Below are 24,174 nucleotides of genomic sequence, written 5' to 3' on the forward strand. Positions count from 1 at the left end.
AGTTTGTTTCTTAGGTACAAAGCTAGGTAACACTTTATTTTGACAAACACCGAATGTGTAACACAGCTATAGGGATGTGTAAAACAAAGTAAAATCTCACAATGGAATGGAAAACACAGATCAGCTGTTCATAGTCAAGCAGAATGTTTGACTCAAAAGAAGATATTCTGAGGAATGTTGGTTTTGAAACAACACTGACCCCATTAACTTATATTGTATGGACAAAACCCCACTGAATTTTCCTTTTTGCTCGAGTTATCACTTTAACCTTCACATTTTATTATGTAATATTTGCATTACATTTGTATATATTTTCTAAACAGACACACCTATCAAAAGCAGTTTTAAGACAAATAAATAAATAAACATATTGTCTAATATCTGCACCTCCTAAATTTCACCCCGGTTTCTCCAGCAGTGTTCAAACTCAACATTGGTTTAAGACACACCCTCATAGTTTGACAAGACATTCCTGGTCATGTATTCCAGTGTGGTGAGTTTCTGGATCTATAAAAGCTGTACGCAGCGCTACAGATCTTCATTGCTATCATCTGAGTTTTTAACAACCAACAAATAAGACAAAAACTGATCCTTTAGGAAAAAAGATGTCTCATCCTGAAAAAACTCTCCGGCAAAGTGCTTTGAATATTAAATGCTCCTTTCAAGAAGGTAAGTGAAGACAAAGATTATAATTTAATTAGTCACTTTATTTTGCATTATTTAATTGCAGGTTTGTTCACAAATAACTGACAGTCATGACCTTATGTAATTTTATATATTTTTTTTTATTTAGAATAATCAAGAACAAAATAGTGTCAATATAACTTTTGTGAACATCAAGTGATTCTACAAAAGAGACTTGTTTAAGGAGATTTATTGTCTTTTATTTGCAGTTGATTTCAGTCTGTGTGGATTTAAGTCAGTTATAATTGTTGTGTTTCATTTTCTGAGAGTGCAAACATGATTGCAAATTCAACATTAAAGTGACATTGTGTAAGAATTTCTCCCATTTAGTGGTAAAAATGTATTTTGCATTCAAACGAATAGTGCTCTCCAGCGCCTCACTTTTTCAAATGCGTGTTGCATCTACAGTAGCCATTATGTACCAAAAAGATATGACAGGATGTCTTATAATAGCACTTCATCGAGTTTTCCTTCGGGTGAACAGGTTTGTTATTTCAAACAAACTGCAACTTGACACAACGAACAATCGAATGTTACAGTATGAATTACTGACTGTGAAAAACATGAACTATGGTAATTAGTAGTGATGCCTTCTTTATTCGTTATATTTTTGTATATTACATAATAAAGTACACAACCAAGCAATGAAAAAAGCTTGTAATTAAGACTGTAACATTGACTTGCCTGTCGAGAAGAAAGCAGGAAACTTCAGCGTCTCTTTTGAAAGCTTTCTCCTGCATTAGCTCTGTCCACCTGGAAAAAGCTATCCTGACATTAACCCTTGTTTTTGTAATCTCCGTTCATGTTTCCTTTTCCGGCCTATTTTGGACTTTTTCGACGACGAGGACTCCTTATCCTGTGACTCAGCGTATGGTCCTCCATTATAAATAACCGTACAGTGCAGCTTTTAAACTTGCGGGGCAGTGACAAGCGCCTCTCACTGCTCTGCTCCTCCGCTTCTGCTGGCTTCAGTCACGTGACGCTGGCTCTGAATGAAAATGCATTGTGGAAATGCGTTTGCCTAGTACATTTGAACACCATTGAGGAGATATGTATGAATACAAATATTGATTTTAGATAATAAAATACCTAAAAAACGACACATTGTTCCTTTAATTGCTGGAGCGAAATATATGTTGATTCAATGCACTTAACATTGACACATTAACATTATTTTGATGGTTGCTGTCTATCTGGGACCCTAATCAAGCATTTGCCCATCCCTGTCCTAGAGTTTCTTCTAATGAGCTGATGAGTTGAATCAGGTGTGTTTGATTAGGGAGACAAAGAAAACAAGCAGTGTTGGGGTCCTTCAGGAGTAGGATTGGGAAACACTGATTTAATCTAAGGCTGTGGCTGGAAGTCAGTTGTAGTTCTTGTGTTTCTCTTTCCTTCAGTGATTCTGCTTGTTATCTTCAGGGGCCTCATTTATAAAACTTTGCGTAGGATTTGCGTCAGAAGTGGCGTACTGATGAAACATAGGACGTGCGTACGCACAGAAATATTCGGATTTATAAAACCGTGCGCACGCACATCCTACGCAGTTTTCCCTTAATAAATCACAATCAATTCTAAATGTAGCGCAGCTTTTGCGGCTTCATGTCACGCCCATAGTTGCCCATAAATAGTCCGTGAAACGCCCATAAGTTAATATTCATCGATTGCGAAATCATGGCAAACACAGAGGAAAACCAAGAAACGTAACTTCACTCACGTCATTACGCCTTGTGATGGCATCATGGCATTTTATTACCATCCATTTGATTACATCTGACAAGCTACAGATGTGTTATGAGGATGAATTGCATAACATGCCAATATTATTGCAGAACATATTTCACTTTTCATTTTGCAAATATGTGTTAATTTGCATTTCTGTTGTAATTTTCATTTGCTTTTGTTTGTTTACACTGCAGATCGATCAAACGGGTGTTCGTGTAGGCTGTTAATTGTAAGACTTGCTAAGTCTTCATGTTATTTATGAGGCAGTATTGCCATTTCTTTTACAGTTTCTACAGTTTCACGTGTTTCTTCATTCTGCCGACGGTGTCGCCATTTCTCATTTCACCGGTTTTTGTGCGTACGCCTGGGTCAGACCTTGCGTGAAGGACAGCACATTTTCCCGTCAAGTTTGCTTTTTATAAATACCAATTATTGCGTAGAGAGCGGCGTACGCCTTCTTTTGTGCGTACGCAACGTTTATAAATGAGGCCCCAGGTGTCTTTAATGTTGGCAATAAAAAAATAAAGAGTTCTTAATTCATAGTTAACATCTGTCTGTTATTCAGATATTTTTGTTTACATTTTTCTCATTTTAAATGTTTGACTTTTAAGGAAATAATTTGATATTTTTTTTCTCAATTCTTATTTGTTAAATTTAATTACTAATATTATTTGTAATCTGTTGCCACATTTTTTTTGAGTAGATACCCAGCTAACAGACTTTTGTTATAAGAACGTTCTCCAAATATTCAGTGTTGATTATGGGAACGTGAAAAACGTGTATAATAATTTGTATACAATAATTTGTCTGTTATCAAACCAGACATGTTGATCTGCTTTATTAATGCAGAAATGTTCTTCATAAACACTTGCAATTGCTGATAAAGCATCAACTTAATGCAAGTCAAGGGTCAAGAGCCCAACTAAAGCAAACACTGATCTCCATAATGGTGACCTCAAACGAAACATTTTCAATAAGACATCAACATCTAAACCTTTGTTAATTCTCAATAAGATCTTCTGTAGACGTGTGACATAAATAAAGTCAGTCTGGTTAGCAATAGTGAAGCTGGTAATGCTGTTTGTGGAGTTGTTTAATCAGATCTTCAGAGAGTTAATGTCTTTTATCTTCAGTTCATCTAAGGCTATGTCTGAATAAAGTTGTAGTTTGTGTTCTTACTCTTTCGAAAGATGATTGAAAGAATGTTTCAGGAACATCACCTTCAAATAACATTCTATTAACATGTTTATGTTCTTGGAAGGTTAGAAATCAACGTTCCTATAATGTTAGATTTTAAATCAAAATTAAGTTGAAAGAACGCTTGAGGAACATTTACCTTTTAACGTTCCTCTAACATCTAGAGGTGGGCAGATCGATACTAATATCGATTATATCGATACCAACGTTGGTATCGGTATTGATCGATACCAACGTGAAAATATCAATACTTAAGTTTCAGTTTCTCTCGTTTTGCGACCTGACCGTGTTTGTCAAAATGCTGCTGCTGTCAAAGAGCAGAGCGAGACAGCGAGTGCTGCTCGTGCTCGACATTGCTCTCCTCCCCCTCTCCTGTGTTGTACCGTCACGTGACTCACCACAAGCGCTACCACCAGCAGTCAGGCGCGCGCTCGCTCAGCCGCGCATTTCCAGTCAGTCAGAGACGGAGAATGGCATCAGAGAGAAAGAGGAGCGTTGTATGGCTGTATTTTCAGGCCGAAAATGAGACAACAGCGACTTGTACCATTTGTAGAAAGTCTTTAAAATACAGTGGCAATATAACTAATTTGTACAAACATATGAAAAATCACGGACCAGAAAATGCAGAGCTGCAGAAACGGAGAGAGGAGGAGAAATATCCCCCACCCCCTCCCCCTGGCCCCGACAGACCCGCAACTCAGAGGCAGAAGTCACTGCCAGAGGCATTTCAGTTTGGCAGAGAATATCCAGGTAGATAAGAGTGATAAAAGACATATTTTAGTCATCTTCAGCGTTAATAGTAATTAATAACTGGTCATTTGTTATTAGTCAACTTAAGAATTATGCTAAGACCTAGAAGTAATACATTAATTCCATTGAAGCGTGTTATTTAAATTAATACATTTACTGGAACTGAAACAAATATACTGAATATAATGTAAGTCATATTTGATATTTGAATATAATTACCCTTTTTGTGTTAGCTGTGAAAGGGATACTAGTTTCTATATTTAAACTACACGTAGATGTGCACCAGACTTAATTATTTTTATTATTTATCTTAGCTTATTCTCCAAGAGCAGTGGAAATTACAAGGCGCCTAGCAGAAATGATTGTGAGGGACCTGCAGCCTCTTTCCATAGTGGAAGATGTCGGCTTCAGGAATTTTGTAAAGACACTTGAGCCACGGTACAAAATTCCAAGTAGGAAAACTCTGATGGAGGGGAAACTACCTGCACTTTATGAAGAATGCTCCTCTAAGGTCAGAAAGGCATTAAGCAGTGTGGACAATGTTGTGCTGACAACTGACATGTGGACATCAACAGCGACAGAGGCATATTTAACAGTCTCATGCCACATCATAGATGAAAACTGGCAAATGCTGGCATACGTGCTTGAAACGTGCTCTGTTTCTGGACAACACACTGCAGACAATATTTGTTCGCAGTTAACCAGAATTGCGGAAGAATGGAGCATTTCAGAAAAGATTCAGGCTGTAGTAACAGACAATGGCGCCAACATGGTTGCTGCTGTGCGTAAAGCAGGTTGGTCACACTACCCATGTTTTGCGCACACTTTAAATTTGGTGGTGAAAGACTCTCTCAAGGCTCACCCTGACATACTAGAACTCCAGAAGAGAAGTAGTGCTATAGTTAGTTACTTTTACCACAGCACTAGAGCTGCAGACAAGCTAAAAGCAATCCAAAAGCAGCAGAACCCACATAGCAACATTGTGTCGGCCCAGATCCGGCCCACATCTGGCACACATGGAAAGATGATCTGGCCCACATGCAGCGTGGAATTACGGCACTTGGGTGGGCCACTCCTGTTTGCCAGATCTGGGCCACAAGCAGGCCATAGCAATGCCACATCTCAGCCAAGAGCAAATAAATAAACCAGAACTGGAGGATTAAACAACTCCACAAACAGCATTACCAGCTTCACTTATTACCAACCAGACTGACTTTATTTCTGTCAGACGTCTACATAAGTTTTTATTGAGAATTAACAGAGGTTCAACTATAATGTGTTTCATTTAAAGTCACCATTACAGTGAATAGTGTTTCCATTAGTTGGGCTCTTAACTCTTATTATATCTATTGTCTTCTTTGGCTGCTGTGACAGTGTGTTTGTCAAACACATTTGCAGCAGCAAAGAAAGCTAAAGTGAAATGAGATCAGGTGATGATGGTTACCTGCTGATGGTTTTATAATCATCATGAAATAACCTCTTTCACTGAGATAATTTGAATCTAAAGATTGTGTTGTACCATTAATATATTCTCATCACAAACCCTGTGTTACTGCAGCATGAGGTCCAGTAATATTATAACAATCAGTTAGAAGACTTTAACAAACATGAGCACGAATCATTACTGTTCGATGACACACACAGACATCAATAATCAACGTATGAATCTCAACAATGGTGAGAATCAAAAGTACCTTGCTGCAATGCATGCTGGGTACCATCATTGTACAAAACTCCCAGCATGCATTGCAACATGAATAAATTATGCAGCTAAATTGTCCTATTAATTTGTTTAATTCTAAATATGTGCTTTTATTTTTTGCTGTTGTTTTTGTTTTGGCATTTAGTAGCTTTTCAGTGATGTTCTGAATTAATCTAAAAAAAATATATATATATTGTCACCCTTGTTGAGATTCATGTGCTGATTTTTGATATCTAAGTGTGTCACCATGGATTTTTTTTCGTGCTCATGTTTGTTAAAGTCTTCTAACTGATTGTTATAATATTGCTGGACCTCGTGCTGCAGAAACACAGGGTTTGTGATGAGAATATATTAATGGTACAACACAATTGTGAGATTCAAATTATCTCAGTGAAACAGGTTATTTCATGATGATTATAAAACCATCAACAGGTAACCATCATCAACTGATCTCATTTCACTTTAGCTTTCTTTGCTGCTGCAAATGTGTTTGACAAACACTCTGTCACAGCAGCCAAAGAAGACAATAGATATAATAAGAGTTAAGAGCCCAACTAATGGAAACACTATTCACTGTAATGGTGACTTTAAATGAAACACATTATAGTTAAACCTCTGTTAATTCTCAATAAAAACTTATGTAGACGTCTGACAGAAATAAAGTCAGTCTGGTTGGTAATAAGTGAAGCTGGTAATGCTGTTTGTGGAGTTGTTTAATCCTCCAGTTCTGGTTTATTTCTTTGCTCTTGGCTGAGATGTGGCATTGCTATGGCCTGCTTGTGGCCCAGATCTGGCAAACAGGAGTGGCCCACCCAAGTGCCGTAATTCCACGCTGCATGTGGGCCAGATCATCTTTTCACGTGTGCCAGATGTGGGCCGGATCTGGGCCGAAACAATGTTGCTATGTGGGAAGTTCCCTGAACATAAACTTCTTCAAGCAGTTGAGACAAGGTGGAACTCTGTCTTCTACATGTGGGAGAGATTGTTGGAGCAAAAAGAGGCAGTTACCACAGCCCTCTGTCTACTTGGCAAGAGCTCGCTTTGCTTGAATGAGGAGCAATGGTCTGTTATCAGTCTCTCTATTGACGCACTGAGACCATTTGAAGAAGCAACCAGGGAGGTTTCTACTGAAAAACATGTTTCAGTTTCGAAGGTTATTCCCCTGGTTTCATTGCTTCTGAGAACTGCTTCAGCTTCTGAGCGACAAGGTAGCAAGCTAGCTGCTGAGCTATCAGCACAATGCCATCATCGTTTCAGGGCTATTGAGACATTTTATGGTCTTGCTGTCAGCACCTATCTGGACATTCGATTTAAAAACCTGGGATTCCGTGACTCTGCAAATGTTGAGCCTGTAAAAGCTGCAGCAAAAGGTGGGATATGGGAAAATTTTGACTCTCAGGTCCTTGCATCTCAGCGACATCGGACAACTAGCACAGATGCACTAATTGAACTGCGCAGGTACTCAGAAGAAAGGCCAATTCCTCGTAATCAGGATACACTACTTTGGTGGAAAAACAACGCACAAACATCCCCCTCTCTTAGCAAACTTGCGAAGAAAAACCTGGGAGTGGTTGCAACATCAGTGCCAGCTGAGAGGATTTTTCAAAGGCAGGACAGTTAATTAGTCACAGGCGATCTGCAATAAAAGCAAAAAATGTGAATATGATTCTGTTCCTAAACAAAAACCTCTAACCAAAACCTCTTTTCTGCACAGGGGAACAGGGACCACAGGGGATTCTGGGAGTATTTCTTTGAACTGAAGGCTTTGGTTATTGTTTAATTTTTACATTTTATATTTTGTATTTACAGTAATTGTTTTTTATTTATGTTTTTTTTTTTTTTCAAATCCTGAAAAGTGCACTAAAGAGGAGAAATGTTATTTTATTCTCATATCTTATTACAAGGAGAATTTGTTTTACATTTTTTATATTTATTGTGAAGTGCACTAAAGAGGAGAAACATTTTTTTGTTAACATGCTACTTGAATAATAATTTTGTAACTTTGTTTATTTAAATAAAGCAGAAGTAACCAAAAGTTGGTTCTGAACAAAAGCTTTTGTAGTACTGATTAATAACCCAAAATGCAAATCACAAAAACAAATTAAAAGTCATGAAAATTCATTTAGATTTAGGTTGAAGACGCATCCACCTTAATTATTAAAAAGTATCGGTATCGGTATCGGCGATACTGGCCCTGTATTTACTTGGTATCGGATCGATACCAAATCTAGCGGTATCGCACACCTCTACTAACATCGAGAAAACTGGACATTTTTCACATTCCCAGAACCATCACTGAATATTTGGAGAACGTTCTTATAACAAAAATCTGTTAGCTGGAATATTGCGTATTACATTTTGCATTAAATAAACACACATGAGCTGCACCTTTCTGGTACCTATCTTTAATAATATTTGCTTGTTTTTACAAACTGAGGATGTTCTAATTCAAACAATGAGGATATAAAAGTGCATGCCTTTTCAGAGTCTCGAAGCCTAGAGCCTGGAAGCTCAGTGTCTGGAGAGTTGTGGGAGGTTGTGAAGGTTGAATTGCATGACCTCTTGAAGAAATACTCCCTGGACTTTCCAAATGAACAAATGAAGGTAAGTTACTAGTGTAGTATTTATGCATAGTGTAATTTCACTTTTCATTTCTATGAAGGAACATACACTTTATATTACAGCATGTAGCTTTAGTGGATAGTATTCTATGTGATAGCTGATTTAAACTTCTGTGTCAGACCTATGGCCGTGGCTCAAGTGGTTTTTTATACATTTATATTTATTTAAAACTTTTATATTGTTTTGATATTTATAGTTTTGAATGTGCATAGGCAAACCACTAGATAGCAGTGTTGGCTAGATGAAAAAAGTAATATAGCAAACAAACAAACAAACAAACAAACAAAGAAACAGAAAAGGGCTTTTTCAAATAACCTTACATACATATCTAAATGTGAAATAGCTTCCGGCAGACATAGAATATTTGGCCGAGATACAACTATTGAACATCTGGAATCTGAGGGTGCAAAAAAATCGAAACATTGAGAAAATCTCCTTTAAAGTTGTGCATATATGTTCACGATTGTGCTGCATTCACTCACAAAAAATACATGTTTTACATCTTTACGGTGGGAAATTTACAAAATATCTCAATGGAACATGATCTTTACTTAATATCCTAATGATTTTTGCCATAAAAGAAAAATCGATAATTTTGACCCATACAATGTATTATTGGCTATTGCCACAAATATACCCGTGTGACTGGTTTTGTGATCCAGGGTCACAAATGTTCTAGTTTTGTTAACATATCACATTAAGAACGTTTTATAAAAAACACTCCATCATCTCAGGTCCCAGTGATATCCTCAAAACATTTTACGAACGTTGATTTGATAATGTTCCTCTTCTGTTATTATGGAAGCCAATGTGCCAATGTTTTATTGAGAACAATATATAATCTTATCTCAACAACATCCTCAAAACATTCTCAAAATGCATTTAAAATATTCTAGCTTCTCTAACACGTCACATTACTAGAACGTTTTATATAAAAAAACACTTGTCAACTCAGGACTTAATAATATCCTCAAAACATTTAGCAAACGTTGATTTGATAATCTGGCTGCTGTTACAATGTGTTTTTAAGTCACATTTTTTGAGGCAGAAACAAAGCCATCAAAAATGAGATTAGGTGTTGCTGATTACGATCTCATCACATAATGTATCACATAATGTTCAGAATATAAACTTTTTAAAAATCTTAGAATTAGGCCACTATATGATGATTGTGACCATTAACAACCAGCTTTTTTTGCCATGGCAAATGTACTTTAAAGACACAGCCATAGAAAAACAATGTTTAAGGGTCAATAGCCCAACTAAAGCAATCACTGATCACCATCATGGTAACATCAAATTAAAATAAAATGACATCTAAACCTCCATCACCTTTTAAAAAGAACTTCTGTAGTAATAACACAAACACACTGTCACAGCAGCCAAAAAAGACAAACCATATAATAAGAGTTAAGAGCCCAACTAATGGAAACACTAATCACTGTTATGGTGACTTCAAATGAAACACATTAGAGTTAAACCTAAGAGTAAAAAATTAGAGTAAAAAACTTCTGTAGACGTCTGACAGAAATAAAGTCAGTCTGGTTAGTAATAAGTGAAGCTGGTAATGCTGTTTGTGGAGTTGTTTAATCCTCCTCTGCTGAGATCTTCACAGATTTAATGTCTTCTTTTCTCTTCAGTTGATTTCATATAAGACTGTCTGAAGTCAGTTGTAGTTCTTGTGTTTCTCTTTTTCTCTGTTCCTATTGTTTCTCTTTCCCTCAGTGATTCTGCTTGTTGACAGCAGGTGTCCATCATTAATGCCCAATCATCACTTAATGAATCACTTAAGTATCTCATTAACTTTAACTCCGATTCAGAGTTATTTTAACTCTGGGGAGTTTGCTGTGTACACTGTAAAAATTTATACGCTATATCTACTCAATAAAATTGTGGCAACAGGTTACAAGCAATAGTATTAATTAAATTTAACAAATGAGAATTGAGTAATAATTATTCAAATTAATTCCTTAAAGGTGCATTAAGCAACTTTTCATGTTAAAAATACCCGTTTTCTAACCCATACATGCTTAAACAATTGCCTGATGGGCTGAATGAGCCCTTCTCTGATCACTGAGATTGTCTCTATAATCCTGTAAAGTAAAATAAATAAGAGGGATTCGGGCCGGAATTTTAGACTGGGCGTGACGTCATGCGCGTTCACGGCACGCTCACATAGTGAGCTACTAGCTAGTTAGTCACGTTTGTTTTGTTTACGGAACCATCAACAGGGCGTCTCGTGTGCTGCGCTAATCACTCCGCCCAAGTAGCCACTCCGCCCAAGTAACGTTAGCTGTGCTCCTACGCCTAGTGAGAATATAGTTCCCAGTATTTATACGATTAAAAATGGTCTCTGTCTCATATAGCCTTGTTATTTGTACACGCTGTGCCTATACAGATCACAACATGTAAATAGGAAAATGTTTGCATTATTTTGTCACTTATTGGGATTAGGATGCTACCATTATCCATTTACATCCAGTCTTTGTGCTAAGCTAGGCTAGCGGTGGGTGCGTCAAATAACACTTACAGATAGGGCTGGGCGATATATCGCACGATATTGTTATGCGCATCTCGTCAGTAAAGCCGGTTCCTTGATTAGTAGTAAATCACCATCACCTGCTTTCAGATGGAGCGGCATTTACTACAAAGAGCCGTAGTTAACTGACAAGCTGAGCCAAATCACATCAATATCGCGGACGTATCGCCAGCGATAATTAATGCGATATGGCTCAGCTTGTCAGTTAACTACGGCTCTTTGTACACAGCAAAAACTCCAGTGTTAATTTAACACTCCTGGGAGTGTATATGAACACTCAAGAGTGTTGAAGTTAATGAGATAATTAAGTGATTAATTTAATGATGATTGAACATTATTGAAGACACCTGATGTTAACAAGCAGAATCACTGAAGGAGAAAATCACAAATTGTAAGCCACCGTTATGGCGATTAATGTTTGCTTTAGTTGGGCTCTTGAGCCTTATGTGTTACTTACTTTAGATTTTGTTTGGCTGCTGTATCTGAGTTATAAATGCCAGATGAACAAAGAAAAAAAGTGATCTGATGATGTTGGTTATATTATGACAATCATCATTTGAACTTGATCACTGAACTCATTATTGTTCTGATCAAAAGACATTCAGATCAATTCATTTAAAACACAGACATCAATAATCAGTCTGTGAATCTCAACAATGGTGACAATAATAAAGCATGTTGCAGTGGCTGCCACCAATCACAACTCATTAATGGCTCCCATCATGCATTGCGGTATGAATAAATTATGATCTGAATTGTCTATGTAATTTACTTTTCCTAATTGAATATTCTGCTCGTCACCATTGTTGAGATGCATAGACTGAATCTTGACATCTGTGTGTGCCTAAAGGAATGATTTTTTTTTTAAACAACTTTTAAGAAATCCTTTATATTATATAAAAAATTATGGGCATTTATGCAGATTCACAGTTATGCTGTAACCAACAACATAAATCAAAGTCAGAAAGAAGGATCTTAATGAGTTCAGTGATCAAGTTCAAATGATGATTGTCATAATATAACAACACCATCAGATCACTTTTATTTATTTGCTCATCTGGCAGTTATAACTCAGATACAGCAACCAAACAAAATCTAAAGTAAACACATAAGGCTCAAGAGACCAACTAAAGCAAACAATCATCGTCCTATTGTTAACTTACAATTTGTGATTTTCTCCTTCTGTGATTCTGCTTGTTACTATGTTACTATGTCTGATTTCAAAGAAATTGATGGCAAAATTTTGGAAGAAACTGTACAGCACCTTAAAACATAAACATGCGCTCTTGACACACTTCCCACATCATTTTTCAAAAGTGTGTTAAACAGTTTAGAAGCAGATCTTCTAGAAGTGGTAAATGCCTCACTACTCTCTGGGAGTTTTCCAAACTCCCTGAAAACTGCAGTTGTCAAGCAGTTGTCAAGCCCCTCCTGAAAAAGAACAATCTGGATAAGACCATATTAACCCTCTAGACGCCACGGTCGAGTTTACTCGACAAGATGCGGCACTGAATAAAACGGCCGATTTTGTCAAATAGGGTGTCAAATTTCGTATATATAGCAACTATAGACCGATCTCAAATCTTCCTTTCATAGGCAAGATCATTGAAAAAGTTGTCTTCAATCAGCTGAACAAATTCTTGAGCTTGAATGGATCCTTTGACAATTTTCAGTCTGGTTTCCGACCGCACCACAGCACAGAAACAGCGCTCATAAAGATAATAAACGATATTCGCTTACATACTGATTCAGGCAAATTATCAGTGCTGGTACTACTTGACCTCAGTGCTGCATTTGACACTATGGATCATAACATACTTCTTGACAGGCTGGAAAACTGGGTGGGGCTTTCTGGGATAGTCCTAAAATGGTTCAGGTCATACTTAGATGGGAGAGGTTATTATGTGAGTATAGGAGATCATAAGTCTGAGTGGACATCCATGACATGCGGAGTCCCTCAAGGCTCGATTCTTGCGCCACTCCTGTTCAACCTGTATATGCTCCCAATGAGCCAAATAATGAGAGAGAACCAAATTGCTTACCACAGCTATGCAGACGACACACAGATTTACTTAGCCCTATCGCCTAACGATTACAGCCCCATTGACTCCCTGTGCCAATGCATTGACGAAGTCAACAGTTGGATGTGTCAAAACTTTCTTCAGTTAAACAAAGACAAAACTGAAGTCATTGCGTTCGGAAACAAAGATGAAGTTCTCAAGGTGAACGCATACCTTCACTCTAGGGGTCAAACAACTAAAAATCAAGTCAGGAATCTCGGTGTGACACTAGAGTCAGACCTTAGTTTCAGTAGTCATGTCAAAGCAATAACTAAATCAGCATACTATCATCTAAAAAATATTGCAAGAATTAGATGCTTTGTTTCCAGACAAGACTTAGAGAAACTTGTGCATGCTTTCATCACCAGCAGGGTGGATTATTGTAATGGACTCATCACTGGCCTTCCCAAAAAGACCATAAGACAGTTGCAGCTCATACATGTAAGGACCATCCATTGGCCCAACGACGGAATCCAACGGCCTGGTGAAGGTTTAAAGCGTGTATGTCTTTTCAGCGCTCCAGTGAAGTTCACTTAATTTATTGGAACTTAGTTTTAGTATTACTTTAGCTCTACGCTTAATCTGACTCCAATTTCAAATGATAATCAAATTTAGATCGTATTCCTGATTAGAAAATAATCATAAATATTGATTATGAATTAATTTAGATCTTTGATTATTCTGATTATCCCATACTTTCAATTATTCGTTCATTACGGACCTAGTGTCGCATTGAGACGTCACGTCGCGACTGCGCGCTCACGATCACAAACTAGCCAGTCCTGAAATAGTCAGAGGGTGCAGTGCAAGTATTTTACCCTATGCAGCCGCGCACTACAGACCCATAGGTGTAATTTTTTATAATATTTGCAGCGTACAACATGCTAATTCAGGAGATAGTCAGAAATCAGAAGGTCTTCCTAAGATGTGCCCCATGCTCCATTCAAAGTGCCTTCAGTTTGATCTATCCTGGACAAAGATTTGCGGAAACACCAGACTACACATTAATCTACTAAAATGAATGATTTCTAAAACTTCAGAATAATTCAAGATGTAACATTTATTTGTCAGGTAAAAATGTATCATGCCAATTACAGAAGTAAATTATTAGAAGCCAATTCAGAAAATACATGACATCATTTACTCAAAGATGACTCTAAAAGTAAGTAATGTTTTCCTGACAAAGACACAGTAATGTGTCAGGGCTTTCCAACCGGAAAGCACTGAAACATCACTATGGGGGATGATCCTGGTAAAAGAGTCCCAAAGTGTATTCTATTTCCTCGCCTTAAATACCAGATCAGAACAGAAGGGGGTTAAACAAATGTTGTTTAGAGTTGGTTGGGCCAATCCATGTACCCCAGGGGGGTAGCACCTGGTTTCAGGAGATATCATAAAGAGATATCAGCCAGAGAGGAGATACAGGATTCTCCTGAGTTCTCAATCTTTTTCATTAAACCAATGACTGCAATGAAATTAAGACCATTTTACCAATCGCACTGTGTCCTTTAAAATGACACCAAACATGAAAAGAAAAAACAACATATTCACAAGATACACCATATGTGTTAAATAGACATTCTTAATGACTTTCAGTGCCTTGAGGAGGGAGAGGGGGGATGAGTTGAAGTCAAACAAGGGGACAATGAGATAAGTTTGGGCAGGACAAGGTTCTGTGCTCTGTCTTTGTTATCTGCTGTCCAGGGTGCATTTTATGGCGTTATTGCAGGGTGAGTTTTGTTTTAGCAGGAAAATCAGTTCTTACATACAGAACGCTGCCACCAGGATTCTGAGCAGAACCAGAAAATATGAACACATCACACCAGTCCTCAGGTCTTTACACTGGCTCCCAGTTAAATTTAGGATTGATTTTAAAGTATTACTACTGGTATTTAAATCATTCAATGGCCTAGGACCTCAATACATTGCAGATATGCTTACTGAATATAAACCCAACAGATCACTCAGATCATTAGGATCATATCAGCTAGAACTACCAAGGGTTCACTCTAAGCATGGCGAGTTTGCTTTTAGCTATTATGCCAGCCGCAGCTGGAACCAGCTTCCAGAGGATATCAGACGTGCTCCTACTGCAGTCACATTCAAATCCAGACTAAAAACACTTCTGTTTAGCTATGCATTTAATGAATGAGCACTGTGCCAATGTTCGTCCGACTGTTTGTACTGTATTTTATTCTATTTTTCTAAACTGTTTTAATTATTCTTATTTCTTTTATTATTTTAATTTCTTCTATGTAAAGCACTTTGAATTGCCATTGTGTATGAAATGTGCTATATAAATAAACTTGCCTTGCCTTGTTAACATCAGGTGTCTTCAATGATGTTCAATCATCACTAAATTAATCACTTAATTATCTCATTAACTTCAACACTCTTGAGTGTTCATATACACTCCCAGGAGTGTTCATTTAACACTGGAGTTTTTGCTGTGTACAAAGAGCCGTAGTTAACTGACAAGCTGAGCCATATCGCATTAATTATCTCTGGGATACGTCCGTGATATTGCTGTGATTTGGCTCAGCTTGTCAGTTAACTACGGCTCTTTGTAGTAAATGCCGCTCCATCTGAAAGCAGGTGATGGCGATTTACTACTAATCAAGGAACCAGCTTTACTGACGAGATGCGCATAACAATATTGTGCAATATATCGCCCAGCCCTAGTTAAATTAACACTCCTGGGAGTGTATATGAGTCCACACTCAAGAGTGTAAAGTGTTAAAATATGAGTGTTAAATTAACACTCAAGAGTGTTAAAGTTAATGAGATAATTAAGTGATTAATTTAGTGATGATTGAACATTATTGAAGACACCTGATGTTAACAAGCAGAATCACTGAAGGAGAAAATCACAAATTGTAAGCCACCGTTATAATGATCATTGTTTGCTTTAGTTGGGCTCTTGACCCTTTACATTCACTTTAAATATTGTTTGGCTGCTGTTACTGATTTATAACAGTCAAATAAACAAAGAAAAGTGTGATCTGATAGTGATGGTTATGTTTTGATATAATCATGCTGTGATCTGAAAAATGAAACTTATTGAGATATTTTGGTTTATGTTGTTAACAGCAGGAGTGTTAATTTAACACTGGAGTTTTTGCTGTGTACAAAGAGCCGTAGTTAACTGACAAGCTGAGCCATATCGCATTAATTATCTCTGGCGATACGTCCGTGATATTAATGCGATATGGCTCAGCTTGTCAGTTAACTACGGCTCTTTGTAGTAAATGCCGCTCCATCTGAAAGCAGGTGAAGGTGATTTACTACTAATCAAGGAACCGGCTTTACTGACGAGATGCGCATAACAATGTGATGCGATATATCGCCCAGCCCTAGTTGACAGTGAGATTGACCCATCAGCTGGGTAACACAAAAACCTAGCTCTGCAAAAATAACCCCAAAAATTACAACATGCTCAACCCAGCATTTTGTAGACTAAGCGTATATTCAAATTTATTTGTATAGCGATTCACCATACATGGTTTCCAGCAGCTTTAAAGTCCCCGTGAACCGGAAGTTGCAAACGACTTTTCTCCAGTGTTGTGACGTGTTTCCCAGTGAAACGGAATATTGAACAGAGGGCAGGGTTTTACTCTAGCGCTCCTCCTCTCCATCTCTCGCTCATAACAGACTAACGGTTTGAGGGGAGTGGTTAAGCGTTTCCCAACCCAAGTCCTCAAACCTACGTCATCAGGGAAGGTCCTCCAACGCAGAGGGGAGGGGCATTTTCAGATTTTGATTAAAGATTACGAAGCCCAAAATTTTTTTTGTGTGGATTGACTTGCATGGATGAATTGTTCACCACAAAACGATCAATTTAGGCAAACAAAGTAAGTATGGTCAATTTTGATTTCATGTGGACTTTAAAGAAAGTAATTTAATTTTAATAGATAACATTTTGTTGTATTCAAATTTTTCACATTTTCCCATACAAAATTCCAGCAAAATTTCAGGATGTTTGCCACTCGGGCTGACTCAGTGACATCAGTACATACCCTCTTTAAACATTTAAACTGTACTCTACATTATATTTGATGTTCACTCACAAAAATATTTCAGAGAGTCTGTACAGTAACTGGTAACTGCCATAAGTGTAAATGTCAAACATAAGTAGTCAACAAACCTGTATCTTTTGTAGATTTTCAACGACCCCATTCATGGTCACATTGCGCTGCACCCCCTGCTGGTGAAGATCATCGACACTCCTCAGTTTCAGAGACTCCGTCACATCAAACAACTTGGAGGAAAATATCTGGTGTATCCGGGAGCTTCTCACAATCGCTTCGAACACTCTCTTGGGTGAAATATTATTATATTCAGATCAACATTTTTTAGATTGTTTAAGTAATTATGTTTAAATTAATAATTTGAGAGATTTAAAGTTAATATTTTAAAATAATATACGTTTGCATGTTCACAGTTCTCTGATGTTGTTGATGTTTTTACATGGCATGCAAGTAAATGAATACAAATATTTTTGCTATTCAGTGTTCTTGGTATAAAGTGTGTGTGTGTGTGTGTGTGTGTGTGTGTGTGTGTGTGTGTGTGTGTGTGTGTGTTAGTGTGGCGTATTTAGCAGGTTGTCTGGTCAAGATTCTTCATGATAATCAGCCAGAGCTCAAAATCACCAGACAGGATTTCCTGTGTGTTCAGATCGCTGGACTGTGTCACGACTTGGGTGAGTAGCACTAATGCACATGGAAAGTGAAAATAATCCACTATTCAGTGTTTTGTGTTGTGTTTTTTGTATTTGTCATGGAGTCTAAACTCACCCAAACCCTTGTCAAACTGAGCATTGATTTATGATAACCATACCTAGAATTATCCAGTTTCTCTTTATTTTTTAGGTCATGGTCCATTTTCCCATGTATTTGATGGTCTGGTTATTCCTAAAGCAAAAACAATAAAAAAGAAACAAGGTAAGTGTCTGTGGACATGCACATTTCTTACTCATGTTACTGTTACATTTGGACATGGAGAACTCAAGCCATGTATGTCTGGGAAATTAACCTGAAAGAGTTTGTTAATGTGCATAACATGACTTACAATCCACATGAGACCTGTGTTTTTTTCTTAGGCTTGCCTGATGACATCCCTGAGAAGTGGAAGGTGAGAATGAACACACTGCTCACACACACTCAGAGCTGTTGGTTTCTGTAATATATGTATTTATGATTTCATCTGTCTTTGTGTCTTTACTGCAGCATGAGCAGATGTCAGTGCTGATGTTTGATGACATTGTGAAGAGTTTGAAGACTGAGAATGAGAATGTGTTGAAAGAGCACGGACTGGAAGATAAAGACGTCACCTTCATTAAAGAGTTAATCGAAGGGGAAAAAGGGGAAAAAGATTCAGATGCTAAGGTTCATACTAGGGCTGGGCGATATATCGCACGATATTGTTATGCGCATCTCGTCAGTAAAGCCGGTTAAAGACGTATCGCCAGCGATATTTAATGCGATATGGCTCAGCTTGTCAGTTAACTACGGCTCTTCTTACACAGCAAAAACTCCAGTGTTAAATTAACACTCCTGTGAGTGTATGAGTCCACTCAAGAGTGTTAAAGTTAATGAGATAATTAAGTGATTAATTTAGTGATGATTGAGCATTATTGAAGACACCTGATGTTAACAAGCAGAATCACAGAAGGAGAAAAATCACAAATTGTAAGCCACCGTTATGGCGATTAATGTTTGCTTTAGTTGGGCTCTTGAGCCTTATGTGTTTACTTTAGATTTTGTTTGGCTGCTGTATCTGAGTTATAACTGCCGGATGAACAAAGAAAAAAAGTGATCTGATGGTGTTGGTTATATTATGACATTCATCATTTGAACTTGATTACTGAATTCATTAAGATCTTTCTTGCTGACTTTGATTTATGTTGTTGGTTACAGCATAACTGTGAATCTGCATAAATGGCCAGAATTTTTGATATAATATAAAGGATTTCTTAAAAGTTGTTTAAAAAAAAATCATTCTTTTAGGCACACACAGATGTCAAGATTCAGTCTATGCATCTCAACAATGGTGACGAGCAGAATATTCAATTAGGAAAAGTAAATTACATAGACAATTCAGATCATAATTTATTCATACCGCAATGCATGATGGGAGCCATTAATGAGTTGTGATTGGTGGCAGCCACTGCAACATGCTTTATTATTGTCACCATTGTTGAGATTCACAGGCTGATTATTGATGTCTGTGTTTCTAAGTAAATTCATTTGAAAGTCTTTTGATCAGAACAATGTTTATTAAATATTTTAAATTATAAGTAAAATACTGACTATCATAGGCTGAAGAATCACAAAACCACTGCTAACAAGTTAAACCAAACTATCTCAATAAACTTCATTTTTCAGATCACAGCATGATTGTCAAAACATAACCAACATTGTCAGATCACATTTTACTTTGTTCATTTAACTGTTATAAATCAATAACAGCAGACAAACAACAATAAAAATTAAAGTAAACATAAAAGGTTCAAGAGCCCAACTAAAGCAAACACTGATCACCATAACGGTGGCTTACAATTTGTGATTTTCTCCTTTAGTGATTCTGCTTGTTAACATCGGGTGTCTTCAATAATGTTCAATCATCACTAAATTAATCACTTAATTATCTCATTAACTTTAACACTCTTGAGTGTGGGCTCATATACACTCCAAGCCCCAGGAGTGATAATTTAACACAGCTCCATCTGAAAGCAGGTGATGGCGATTTACTACTAATCAAGGGAACCGGCTTTACTGACGAGATGCGCATAACAATATCGTGCGATATATCGCCCAGCCCTAGTTCATACTGATACTTCATCTGTTATTGATGTGTTAGCATGAATGAAGCCTCATTTACACACAGCCCCTTGCTGTAAAAAAGGCCAAATTCTGACAATATCATACCATTTTCCATTAAAACAGTAATATACCTTAGAAAACAAAAATAGCCTACAGGAATATACTGTGAATTAACAGAGCTCAAAATCGACACTCAGAGGCTGTTTTCCCAATCACACCCTATACCCTCATTCACTATTCCCTACATTAGTTCACTAATATAGTCCTCTTGACAGAGTGAATGAAAAGAAGTGAGTGAATTGAGACACTGATGAACACCTGATAAGCAGAATCACTGAAGGACAGAGACACAAGAACAGAAAAAAGAGAAACACAAAAACTACAACTGACTTCCAGCAATACTGAGTGTGAAACCAGTTTACAAACCAGTTAAACAATATTTATTTCATACATGTACAAAAGTTCTTGTTGACAATTAACAGCAGAGGTGGAAAGTCCAGGTTCAGAAAGTAAAAGTTCTCCTCAGTATTTTGTTCCAATCACCTGGATTTGCTAATTCAGCAGGAGAGAGAGCTAATTAGTGAAATCAGCTGCACAGCAAAAACTCCAGTGTTAAATGAACTCTCCTGGGAGTTTATTTGGCTCTAGACTCAAGAGTGTTAAAGTGTTAAAATATGAGTGTTAAATTAACACTCAAGAGTGTTAAAGTTAATGAAATAATTAAGTGATTGATTGAGTGATGATTGAGCATTATTGAAGACACCTGATGTTAGCAAGCAGAATCACTGAAGGAGAAAATCTAAATTTGAGTAACCATTATGATGATCAGTGTTTGATTTAGTTGGGCAGTTGACCTTTAAACGTGTAACTTTAGATTTTGTTTGGCTGCTGTAACTGAGTTGTAACATAAGATCCAGATTTTTCAATACTATGATTTCTTAAAAGTTGTTCTGATATATATATATATATATATATATATATATATATATAAATAAAAAAAAACTCTCTTTTTTTTTCAGGCACACGCAGACATCAAGATTCAGTGTATGAATCTCAACAATGGTGACAAAAATAATATTCAAATATAGCTGCAAGCAGCAATACGGGGCCAAGCCCTGCAAGGCAGAGCAAGCAACAGCCGCTGTAGCGCAATGCGGAGCCAGAAGAGCAAAACATCAGAAATTTAATGTACATCAAGCACAGTAAGCACATCAATTACAGCAGCACAGCTAGCATTTAAGCACCAACAGCAGTGCAGAGCCGGAAGGAATTTAAATTATTATTTTATACACAATTTCAAAGTCGCCCCACACTGGTCTCGAACCCACGACCACAATGGTTCGGGATTCATGACGCATGGTTGAACCACTTGCGCCACCCAGAGGACATGTTTTACAAAGCTGCAGAGGAGAGGCTTCAGTGTGTGAATGAGCACACAAAATCATGTTAACGAGATTAGCATGCTAAGCTAACTTAATGCTAATATAGCTTATGATGTGGTACATCCAATGCTGGCAAAATAGATATCCTCAGATTCGACATGACGCAAGGAATCGATAGACACCAATTTTATGATTTTGTGACAAACTGTTCACAAGTTACAGCCTCTGAACCAATTATGGGTTGACCTCATTAAGTTTGCGACATCATAACTTTTTTTTTCGAGTATAGCAAAAAAATCGGGGACAGTACTTTTATGCGGCTCAGTCCGAAGATCATTTGAGTACATGTTTGGACAAAATTAGACCAATTTTGAAGGAGGAGTAGCGAAAAAACTGTTTTACATTCACTCCAATATGGCGGCCAGTCACATTGTTGATAAATAACATATGAGATATCGTTGAAATCGGCATAAGCCAAGGAATATATTGACATAAAGAAATCAAATTTCAAGCAATGTTAGCAAAAGTTATAAGCGTTTTTTCAAAAAACAATGATATCTCTGGAACACTAGGTGGCGCTGTGATCAAATTTCTCAGGTACCTTCGGGCCATGCTAATGATGATCCATACCAAATTTGGTGAAGAAATTTCAAATAGTTTAAAAGATATTGCAAATTATGACATCATTCAAAATGGCGGACACGTGGTACATCCCATCATGGCAAAATCGATATCCACGGATTTGTCATGACCCAAGGAATCGATAGACACCAAGTTTATAATTTTCTGACAAACTGTTCATAAGTTATTGGCCAAAATATGCATTTTCCATATCTCATGACCCGTAGGTGGCGCTGTTCCCAACTTTGGCATGGAACCTCAGATCATGCTTCCGATGAAGTGTACCAATTTTCGTTTCGATTGATCAAAGTTTGGCCGAGCTATAGCTTCTGAACCAATTTTGGGTCGACCTCGTTAAGTTTGCGACGTCATAACTTTTGATCAGAGAAGAATAAAAAAAATCGGGGACAGTACTTTTATGCGGCTCAGTCCGAAGATCATTTGAGTACATGTTTGGACAAAATTAGACCAATTTTGAAGGAGGAGTAGCAAAAAAACTGCATACTGTACTTTTCAAAATGGCCACTACTGTAATGGGCGGAGTCTTAATGTAAGATATTGGTTCTAATCAGCATGATGAGATGAATCAGGTGTACTAAGTTTCATTTTTCTAGATCAAAGGGTTCAAAAGTTATAACCATTTCAATGTTGAATTTTTGAACTGCTGGTGGCGCTATAGAGTTGGACCTAGAGACTCAAAAATTGCTACAATTACTTTTCATTACCATCACTACAAGTGTGCCAAATTTCATCATTTTCCTATGTATGGTTCATAGGGCTGCCATAGACTTCAAGAGGAGGAAGAAGAATAATAATAATAATAATAATAAGAAAACTAACAGATACAATAGGTGCCATAGCCCCTTCGGGGCTTGGCCCCTAATAATAATAAGAAAACTAACAGATACAATAGGTGCCATAGCCCCTTCGGGGCTTGGCCCCTAATAATAAGAAAACTAACAGATACAATAGGTGCCATAGCCCCTTCGGGGCTTGGCCCCTAATAAGAAAACTAACAGATACAATAGGTGCCATAGCCCCTTCGGGGCTTGGCCCCTAATAAGAAAACTAACAGATACAATAGGTGCCATAGCCCCTTCGGGGCTTGGCCCCTAATAATAAATATAGCTGCAAGCAGCAATACGGGGCCAAGCCCTGCAAGGCAGAGCAAGCAACAGCCGCTGTAGCGCAATGCGGAGCCAGAAGAGCAAAACATCAGAAATTTAATGTACATCAAGCACAGTAAGCACATCAATTACAGCAGCACAGCTAGCATTTAAGCACCAACAGCAGTGCAGAGCCGGAAGGAATTTAAATTATTATTTTATACACAATTTCAAAGTCGCCCCACACTGGTCTCGAACCCACGACCACAATGGTTCGGGATTCATGACGCATGGTTGAACCACTTGCGCCACCCAGAGGACATGTTTTACAAAGCTGCAGAGGAGAGGCTTCAGTGTGTGAATGAGCACACAAAATCATGTTAACGAGATTAGCATGCTAAGCTAACTTAATGCTAATATAGCTTATGATGTGGTACATCCAATGCTGGCAAAATAGATATCCTCAGATTCGACATGACGCAAGGAATCGATAGACACCAATTTTATGATTTTGTGACAAACTGTTCACAAGTTACAGCCTCTGAACCAATTATGGGTTGACCTCATTAAGTTTGCGACATCATAACTTTTTTTTTCCAGTATAGCAAAAAAATCGGGGACAGTACTTTTATGCGGCTCAGTCCGAAGATCATTTGAGTACATGTTTGGACAAAATTAGACCAATTTTGAAGGAGGAGTAGCGAAAAAACTGTTTTACATTCACTCCAATATGGCGGCCAGTCACATTGTTGATAAATAACATATGAGATATCGTTGAAATCGGCATAAGCCAAGGAATATATTGACATAAAGAAATCAAATTTCAAGCAATGTTAGCAAAAGTTATAAGCGTTTTTTCAAAAAACAATGATATCTCTGGAACACTAGGTGGCGCTGTGATCAAATTTCTCAGGTACCTTCGGGCCATGCTAATGATGATCCATACCAAATTTGGTGAAGAAATTTCA

The 24,174-nt window shown here is 37.5% G+C and overlaps 1 protein-coding gene across 1 annotated transcript in view; it reads left to right on the forward strand.

Moving 5' to 3' along the window:
* Positions 1 to 484: 484 nt before the first annotated feature.
* LOC311077571 (deoxynucleoside triphosphate triphosphohydrolase SAMHD1-like) overlaps positions 485 to 24,174 on the forward strand; it is a 30,342-nt gene continuing 6,652 nt past the window's right edge. The window contains exons 1-7 of the mRNA XM_084106100.1: positions 485 to 669; positions 8,541 to 8,659; positions 17,436 to 17,596; positions 17,860 to 17,975; positions 18,145 to 18,216; positions 18,375 to 18,406; positions 18,502 to 18,660. Of these exons, the coding sequence (XP_083962226.1) occupies positions 606 to 669; positions 8,541 to 8,659; positions 17,436 to 17,596; positions 17,860 to 17,975; positions 18,145 to 18,216; positions 18,375 to 18,406; positions 18,502 to 18,660 (723 nt within the window). The 5' untranslated portion in view covers positions 485 to 605. The remainder of the gene's footprint in view (positions 670 to 8,540; positions 8,660 to 17,435; positions 17,597 to 17,859; positions 17,976 to 18,144; positions 18,217 to 18,374; positions 18,407 to 18,501; positions 18,661 to 24,174) is intronic.

This window comes from Abramis brama (assembly GCF_963993115.1).
Source record: "Abramis brama genome assembly, chromosome: 2".
In the NCBI taxonomy this organism is placed as follows: Eukaryota; Metazoa; Chordata; class Actinopteri; order Cypriniformes; family Leuciscidae; genus Abramis; species Abramis brama.